General features: G+C 34.0%; 1 protein-coding gene across 1 annotated transcript; it reads right to left on the reverse strand.

Moving 5' to 3' along the window:
- Positions 1-543: 543 nt before the first annotated feature.
- On the reverse strand, positions 544-2,453 carry GATA5 (GATA binding protein 5). The gene is made up of 3 exons (NM_001293953.1): positions 2,119-2,453; positions 1,402-1,851; positions 544-1,251 (listed from the first exon to the last, which is right to left on the reverse strand). Exons 1-3 carry the CDS (start codon positions 2,356-2,358, stop codon positions 862-864), a joined length of 1,080 nt encoding a protein of 359 aa, NP_001280882.1. The 5' UTR covers positions 2,359-2,453; the 3' UTR covers positions 544-861.
- Positions 2,454-9,471: the final 7,018 nt, after the last annotated feature.

Below are 9,471 nucleotides of genomic sequence, written 5' to 3' on the forward strand. Positions count from 1 at the left end.
TAATGAATTTCTTACCCTCCTGATTTATTATTCATACAACTGCTACTTAGTTATAAGCTCATGCTACAACTGCTCTGACAAACCTCAACTATTAGAATTTGTTCTTTACTTAGTTGGAGGCTCACGTTACAAAAGCTCAGACAAACCTAAAATATTAGTGTTTCTTATCTTTATACTCAATATATGTGGGATGATCTGCACCCCTCAATCTTCGTGCCCTACTGCATGCAGTATATGTTTCATTAATTTTAACGGTCATGTGACTCAAAACTTTTGTTGCCTTTGTCTCTACAATATTTCCAAAAGTAGCTTTAATCACTCGTCTCAGCATATACGGTTCTTCAATTTAAACTCTTATAATGATGCAAGAACCCTAGATCTAATTAATTCGCAACTAAGATTTGTACCACTGTGCAGCAATACTGCTGAAATCAAACAAAAAAAGGACAAAGAAGCAAAAGGAGTAGCAGCAGCAGCAGCAGTGCTGTGGCAAAGCTTAGCAAATAATTTATTAGGTAAGATGACAATTGATCGATAATAGGATAACAAAACAAAACCTAAATATATAGATGAACAAGTAGCTATATAGAAACAACCATTATTTTTGGTAAATTCTATATCTGCTTGTTAAAAAGCACACCACACGCTCCTCTCATAAGATCATCACAACAATTATTTTTGGTTTTTATTGAACTAATTAACTAATTTGATCCCTCATCACTGATTTTGTAACTTCTCTCTCTCTCTCTCTCTAGCTTAAACTTTATTAATTGATTTTGTTCTAATATATAGCTAAAGTACTACTACAAAACAAGTAATAGTAGACTAATTAAATTTGAGGATGCATGTGTTGAAATTGATTCAACCATGAACAAGTCCACAAGATAAAGCCATTAGCAGGATTGCAGCTTCCTTCTCGTCCTGGGGGAAAACTCGTTGAAGAGCGGTAGTGGTGGTGGCGGCAGTGGGGTTTCCTGATGAACTGTTATTCTTCATGCTGATTGTGAAATCCTCAAAACAAAGCTTCTTTGATTTGCCTCGAGATGATGGGGATGAGGACAGTTTATTGTACGGCCTTTTCTTGAAGGGAACAGTAGAACTTACTCTTGATTTATTGGCTTTGGGTTGCACCTTACTACTCTTCATAGATGGTGCGGCAACTGTCAGGGTTGTGCCACTTGCTGCGGCTGCGGCTGCCGCCATCGCACGCCTTGCCTTCCTTTGCCGAATTCCACAAGCGTTACAAAGTGACTGCAAATTAATGATTAATGAGAAAGAACTGAAGCTGATTCCAATTGGAACTGTTGTTAACGATACAATTAACTTTACCTTTTGTAAGTTAACGTTTGATTAAATGCATTTCAAGAAATAAATCAGTTAGAACATAAACTAATTAAATACCTTAGGGCCTCTGGGTCCACTCCTCCAGAGAGGTGTCTTAGTAGTGTTGCAATCGGAGCAAACCCTAATAATTGGGACGTTGTTCATGTTGTTTGATGAATTATTGCTGCAGCTGATCATGTCAGCTCCTAATTGCGATGATGGATGCTGCAGCTTCTGCTCTTCAAATTTGTGTGATGATAACTTCATCGAAATTGGTTTATCATCACTACTAGTAGAACTGCTTGATGTTTGATCAGGGTTCGACATCTTCCGCATCATCCTCATCTTTGAAGACATCCACTTAACTGAACTAGTACTAGTCTCATGATCAGTACCTGGATTCCCATTTCCGACAGCTCCATTCTTGGAAATGCTTAATTTCAAAACAGTACCACTGCCACCTTCATTTTCAATGGCTTGATGATCATGATCGTGTGATCCGCCATGCGGAACAATGTTATGATCAGCCTAAAAAGAAGACAAATAATGATCAAGATAATCAGCCACATACTATAAATATAAGGATGCATGAGATCAGGTACTAATGAAGACAACTAATTAGCTAGGAACCTAAAAGATCCATATATATATATATATATACATACATATATAACCCTAAATATATATAGTCCCATCATCCTGTTTTTGTATAACGGGATCCTGCTGAGAAGGGGCTCGTATATATGTCACATAAATAAGTGTGCACATGTCATGTGATCATCGCTTAATTAGTACCTCTAGGAGTTGGAATTGAAACTGGTGTGGTTCTCTATAATGATCATCGGATCGTCCTTGGACTTGAGCTGGAGTTAAGAAAAGGGCACTAGAAAGAGAAGAAGAAGAAGAAAAGGAAGCTTGAGGCTCAAGGTTGAAGAGGTGGTGGTATTGAAGATCATGATCTCCATGATGATCTCCACTAAGCTCAAGAGTAAAAGGGGAAGGAGGTGATAGATTATGATAAGGTGGAGGAGCCATCGATGATCAAGATCAAAGAGAGAAAACTATTAAAACTTAAAGCACTCCAGTAAAGGTGGAAGAGCTAACTAGGCCTGAGCTATGGAAGACATAGCAAGTAAATTAAAAGAGAGAGAGAAGCAAAAGGGCCTAAGTTGCAGAGTGGTGTTACTCTTTTAAAGAAGAGATCAGCTATAGCAGGCAGGCCAGGGAATTGGCAAGGCAGGAGAGAGAGAGAGAGAGAGAGAGAGAGAGAGAGAGAGAGAGAGACGTGTGTAGCTGTAAGTATTCACGTGACTTCTAGACACCCAAACAAACAAGGTTTAAAAAGACAAACAAAAAGGAGATGTGTGGAATGCTACTACACAGACCCCATATTGATTTCAAAACCCTATCTGCAAAATTATTTTTCACCCCACAATACGGCCCCCGGTTAGAAGAAAAAAATAATGATAATAATGCATGGTTCCCTGTAGCAATAGCTAGATAGCACTGGAGATTGAACTGTGGCCACACAAAAATTTAGGATGGCATTTCAATCAGTGATACTTCACACCTTCAATGAACCAATGATCATCTCAATTATAACCAACATCATTGGGTTGTACTCTCAAATTAATTGAACCATTGATCCGTGTAAACCATGTACTTCGGTCTGATGCATGCATGCTTATATTTTATATATAGATCTTTTCTAGAGCTCGTGTTGAACACAAATAATTTTGAATTGTGTAGCGCTTTAGTTTTTAATACTTTTCTGAAGTGTTTTAGTCGTTTCAGAAAGTAAACTAGCTAATTTGCGATTTACTACATTACCCTAATTTAACAAGGAAACAACTAACAGGTGGTTGCAGTGGCACAAGTCCTAGTTTTGTATTTTGATCAAATAACTTGTAAACGAATAATGATTACCGCACACATTTTTCACCTTCTACACTCTCTTATTTCTTTTAACTATTTGATTGAACAAAGCTAAAGAGAATCATAACTAAAGAGGGTGCATAAAGTAAAAAAAGTGCAAAAATCAATCTTTATTGTAATTTTGCTGCAGATTTTTTATTTTTTTAATAAACTTCAACTGTTCGAGAAGAGTAATTCAACTGCAAATTAACTTGTGATGTCATGTAAATTAGCCAAGTTCTATCAACCAGTGATGGAAGGCTAATGATCATGAGGATCACTGTACGTATATTATTTTTTTTATTAGCCAGGTTCCTTCGAATAATGGAACGAATGTTAGATCGTTAGGCAGATGGGAAAGATGGGGTTTAGTATTGCCTTGGATGGCAACAAGTCCTCACCTTAGTATTGCCAAAAGACAATCAATGCTTGTGCAGGCGAGGGACAAAATTTGCTCCCAACCCTCTCCCCACACCCTTTCCATATCTTACTTTTTATTTATTTATATTAAATCTTTGATTTCGGTATCTCACCAGAAAAAAAAAAATAATGTCTCCCTAAAGTCATAAGAAAAAATTATTAATGAAAATATGTATGATAATATGCCAAAAAAATTGTGGTAAACAAAATCCAAAAATCATTACAAAGTCCCAAGTTATATATAAAAGCTAGGATATAGTACATGTAGCTTTATGATGTTTAGTATATGTATGCATGTACATATATTCGTGTACACACACACACACACACACAGAGAATGATCGATCGTTTACTGTAATTAAAATGAACCAGTAAAAGTAGCCAAACACCACAAACAAGTAGGCCAAATATCAGGGTTTACATTATTGACCTGCCAACAAATCTGTAGTAACCGGTTGCCAGTTGGAATTGTCCCAATATAGTCAACCCTGAGAACATCACGTGAACAATCTAGAGCAATATGCCAATTACCACTTTGATTTTTTAGAAGCAGTTATCCAATCTCTGTGGCCATCTCACACTATACACAACATACACATGTATACATAACTACATGTGCATCAGTACGTACTCAGCATACGCATTGATACACTTATACACGTATATAAATCTATACATGTTAACTAATGCAGTATTGTCCTGTAACAAAATGAACGTTTGAGTGCATGATGAGTTTGTCAAAAAATTTAGTTTAAATAATCTTGCAGTGGTGATCTATCAAGAAGCGGTAAAAATGAAAGTTTAAATCATGGAATACATTCTGTTGTGAGCTCAAATGAACAGTTAGTACGTATTAACTTAGTAAGTGATAGTATGTCTATTTTGAGGAATGCTAGCTAGGGATACCACACATTTAAACTACATTGGTGTACCATATGTTGTGGCAAATGATGCATACAATATACATCCAATGAGATTTATTAATTGGCGTGACAAGTACACATCACTACCACATCATATGATGCACTAATGTGGTACAAAAATGTGGTCTCCTCCTCAATTGCCAAGTGTTTTTTATTTATACCATTTGATTGAATTATAAATCAAATAATTTACTTTAACAGTGAGGTACGTATTTAGGAAGCATGATTATCTCGACCGTTGAATTCTTGGACATCATGACATGCATGCATGCGTCGAACCAAAAATCATTACGTTTATAAGGTTGTGTCGCTTCATTTGGCATTCATGAGGTCATCGATCGATGAGGTTAAAACTAGACCATTACTCTAATTCTTCCCCACACTTCTCTATCATATTTACGTAAGGGCCTGCATTTAATTGATTAATTTCATTTCACCTAGGAAGCAAAGATATCCCTTCAAACTTTTGAATTTGTCGCTTGGCATAGAAAAGAGAAAAATACACCTGTAACTACGTAACTACGTTCAAATTCCCCCAGAGAGCGTTAATTTTCCGAAGGAGTAAAATGGGTGTTGTCATTCATGTTGATAGATCATCAGTCACTCTTTTAATATATAGTTTCTTATAGTGTTACGTACGTGGGGTTAAGTATCTATAGTTTGTGTTGCTTGAATCTTTTGCAGCGTGTCTTTAAGCATATTGGAGTAAGAAATCGTATCAAGCTATAGTGACAACTCTGGTCTAATTTTGGAAAAATAAAATGGAACTTTAACGAAAAGCTCTCGGTACTGTTCACTTTAACGAAAAACCATATTTTTACACTAAAAGTCAATCCTGATACTATTCACTTTACCCTTTATTTTGTTATTTTCGTTAAAACTTAAAGTTTTCAAGCTCTTTTCATTATTTTTCTCAAAATAAAATCGTCAAACTAGTCATACTGTACAACATCGCTAAATTGTTTGGAATTACATTTAAAATAACAAAAAAGTATTTTAGAACATTAAAAGCGCTTTTGACTATGTTCGACAAACCATGTTGGCAGTATTTCAATGTTTCAAATCTAAGTCATTATAAACCTCTTATATTTCAAAAACGCGTTAAATATCACTAGTTGCTTATCGATGTGAGTGAATAATAGATATTTCCCTTAAAAAAAGATCAAAGGTTAAAGTCATTAGGGATAGGGTTTTTATCTTTGGATTAGATGCTTTAATTATTCAACGCGAAAAAAATACACCAGGATTAGGATATTGTTTGGGTTCTCTTCTTATCAATCCCAACAAAGTTTTGAAAATTAATGCACATGAAAGTTGATGATTGGTTTATTATTTAAGAGTTGATAAACGTGCTCATTCCTATTGGTAACACATCATTTAGTTTGTAAATTTTATCTCTTAGCATTACCTATTTTATATATATGTGCATAAATAACTCATCAAAATTATATAAAATAAAATAAAAATTCGGCACATGCAAATCTAGCTAGCTACGACTAAAACATTTTTTTTTTTTGAACAAGCAATATTTACACTTTGGGAAGAGAGTAGGCTTATCTTCACACGAAAATCAAACCTTACAAATGAACATAAATATCATTAGATCGTAGTACTAAATGGCTAAAAAAAAATATTATCCTTAAAGTAATAAATCATTAGTGTTATTAGCTAAGGGGCATGGCCCCGGAGAGGTGGAGAAACTTAGCCTAAAATAGACTACAAAAATAGTAGGATAAATAAAAACTTAGCCTACTATTTGTTTTCTTGGTCTCGTTGCTTTATGCAAATGGCGTTTTACTGTAGTGGTGGAAAACAATGATGTCTATACACCTTGGTTAGCATTGACGAAGTCAGAAATTTTTTTTATTGAGGGCAACTTCAAATGGTGAAATTAAATTAAAATTTTGATACGATGGTATTAACTTATTGTCAAATAACATGATTTTGGGTAACTGGTATTTAGAACATAAATATTGTAAAACATTAGCCAATGAAAAATTTACATGGCTCAAAAGAGTAAGAGGGTAGGAAAAGTATAGAATGAGAGAGAGTATGTTGAGTGTTTGGATTGAGACTTCATTTCTGAGTATATAGGTAATTTATAATTTAGTTGGAGCATTTTTCATGGCAAAAGAGTTGAGTGGGAGCAGCTACCCCCATTGGGAATATGTTGCCATCACGACCAATCCCTTTCCCTCTAAGACCATCTCCAACCCTTGGTTTAAACCCTAAAAGTTAGACTTTAAACTAACCCAGTGGTTGGGTCTAAAACAAGTTTTGGGTTAAAATTTAAAATTTTGGGAAATATAACCTAGAATTTTGGCTAGGATTAAAAGGCTAGCCTACCTTAATTTTAAATTTTAAATTTTAAAATTTTAAATACATTGAACCCAAAAGATGAGATCGAATATGATAAAATATAATGGTAAAAAAAAAGATATAATGGTCCAAAGTTAAATTCAATGGCTAATAAAATAAAAAAATTATTCAAATCAAAATTCATCCAAAAATTCTATAAATACATATGTTTTTTTTTTTGTCGATCTACAAATATATGTTTCATTGGCTGATTTAGTGAATCTTCAATTTTTATTGAAATTTTAATATTTTTAGGTTTAAATATTCATAAAAATAAATTATGATAATCTACACCTATTCTGTTTTTGAAAAAGTTACCGAAAGTAAAATTTAGCCTAAATTCATTCTTTAATAATCTTGGCTTAAAATTTTAACTCAGAACAATTGAATTAGAAAAACTGTTTCGATTTAGATTTTAACCCCAACCATTGAAAGTTGGTCTAAAAATCAACAATTTAACCTAATAATGCTATCATTTGTAAAAAAAATAGTAGGATAAATAAAAGATAATGATTACTTAGGATACTGCAGCCAGTCAACGGCCTTAAGGAATATCATTGCTGATACTTTAGTGAAACAACAAATCAGATACCAGGTTTTTCTTTTTTTGACAGATCAGATACTCGGTTTAAATGATGGACACAACAACAAAAAGGAATTGAGATACCAAATTTGGTGTTATTACAACAGATAGGAACATAGAAACTTCAATTTAGTCAATATTCACACAATTTATAATATCCATCATCGATGGATCAGAAAATTAAGAATTGATTAGAAGCACATAATATTTTACGATCACGAGGCAAGCTACGTATGCGGCTTATGGTTCACTCCTGTACATGTTGGCCTGTTGGGGGTGGAGACATATATATTGACGGGGACGTGGTGAGAAAAAATTATTGTATATATCTGTTCTTTTGTATGCTATTTTTGTCAGTTAATATAGTTGGTTAGTTTTCATCTTAGTGTGCATCGATATTTGAGAGACCGTGAGTCACGGTGGCCATTGAAGGACACATGATGACAGTTTTCTTCATTGGCAAAGGACCCAGAACCTCTGTCTGTCTTTGCCCTAGATCTGTTATGGGCTAGCAAATATTGATGGGTCCGGGTGGGCAAATATTTACATTGATGTAGTTTAGATTGATTGTGAGAGCTGCCAAATCAAATCAACCATCTAATCTTGTATAAGATTTGTAAGATTTATAAGATTGGTTTTCTGAGCTAAGTTATAAAAACAGTCGATGAAATTTTGACCGTATATTCTTTTGGTTTGAAATGATTACCTCTGAAGTATTTTGTTAATAGAATCCATCTTAAGATGTTTATAGAATTATAAAGGTAAATGGTCTCAAATAATTAAAAATATTTTTTACAACATTTAATAGAGTTAGTTAGTGTTTTCATGACGCACTTGGATTTTGTTAGAAATTTTAGCATCTTTCTAGTTAAAGCTCAACAAAAAAAAAGTGCTTAAGTGACTAATCTGAAAGAAAATATTTTCAAACAATTGCTTACTCACAGTCACGTCTTTCAAAAATTATAATACCACCAAATTTACCTTCATCTAAGAATTAAGCAAAGATGGATAACTTATAGCTTTTAAACTTTGTCTAATATGTAGAAAACATAGGAAATATATTACCTTAATCTAATTCAACCATGGTTGACTGTTTCAATATAAGATGTTTCTTTGAAAAGGGCTTCTTTTTCGCTGATCAGTGATCACGAATCATGATTTATGATGACGATGACGAGCACCATGGTAGATTATAACATAATGGTCCTTTTCTTTCGAACCTGGGAGAGCTGCATGCATGGCACACGATATTGATGTAAAAACAGGTCCTTAATGGCTTTCTGGCATATGAGTTTGTCACCGATCATCACTCTTCTAGTAGCGTCCCGAGTCTTTTCCTGCATAGCTGTTCTGGGACAACAAGATTATGGAGGACAGAATTAGCAGAAGGCAAGAGATAGAGTATTTCATGTCTTGGCCAACTCAGGAGAACTTAATATACATTTTAGGGGATGCTAGGTTAAACTTTTCATTTTACCTTCTTGATTCTCATTCTCATTCTGCGTAATGTTGTGCAATGATTAATTAATTAGAACTGTCTACTTTCTAGTTCATTTTTAAAGATCAACTTTACTAAAAGTCAATAAGGAATCGTTTAACTGTTGATAAAGTTGATATTTAAAGGAAAATCTAGAAAATAGATAATTTGGATCATTGTGCAACATTGCAAGATAAAAATGAGAGTAAAAAAGATTTAAATTGGAATGTTGCTAGCATATTCTTCAACTTTTAAATGTTGCCTTCTTCCTACCCTAGCAACTTCTTTTCCCTTCACTTGTTTGTTCTTTCCAACAAAATAACCAAATATTTTATGTAGGGCTAATATGGTGAACATACTGAGGCCCCCAATTAAAAAGGTGAAGATAATTCTACTAGCCCAGCTTCATTAATTTAAGTGATGGGCTCAATTTCTTAGAAAAGACCAAACCACTCCATGGAAATCAAGTGCTT

The sequence above is a fragment of the Malus domestica genome, chromosome 15, assembly GCF_042453785.1.
Source record: "Malus domestica chromosome 15, GDT2T_hap1".
NCBI lineage: Eukaryota > Viridiplantae > Streptophyta > Magnoliopsida > Rosales > Rosaceae > Malus > Malus domestica.

What these genes read in the sequence shown, in the direction of transcription:
- GATA5 (NM_001293953.1), bottom strand. Translation starts at nt 2,358, where the DNA reads ATGGCTCCTCCACCTTATCATAATCTATCACCTCCTTCCCCTTTTACT. An exon ending in TTCAATTCCAACTCCTAGAG is followed by an intron (nt 1,852 to 2,118) that starts GTACTAATTAAG and finishes TCTTCTTTTTAG; the next exon opens with GCTGATCATAACATTGTTCC. An exon ending in GTGGACCCAGAGGCCCTAAG is followed by an intron (nt 1,252 to 1,401) that starts GTATTTAATTAG and finishes ATTAATTTGCAG; the next exon opens with TCACTTTGTAACGCTTGTGG.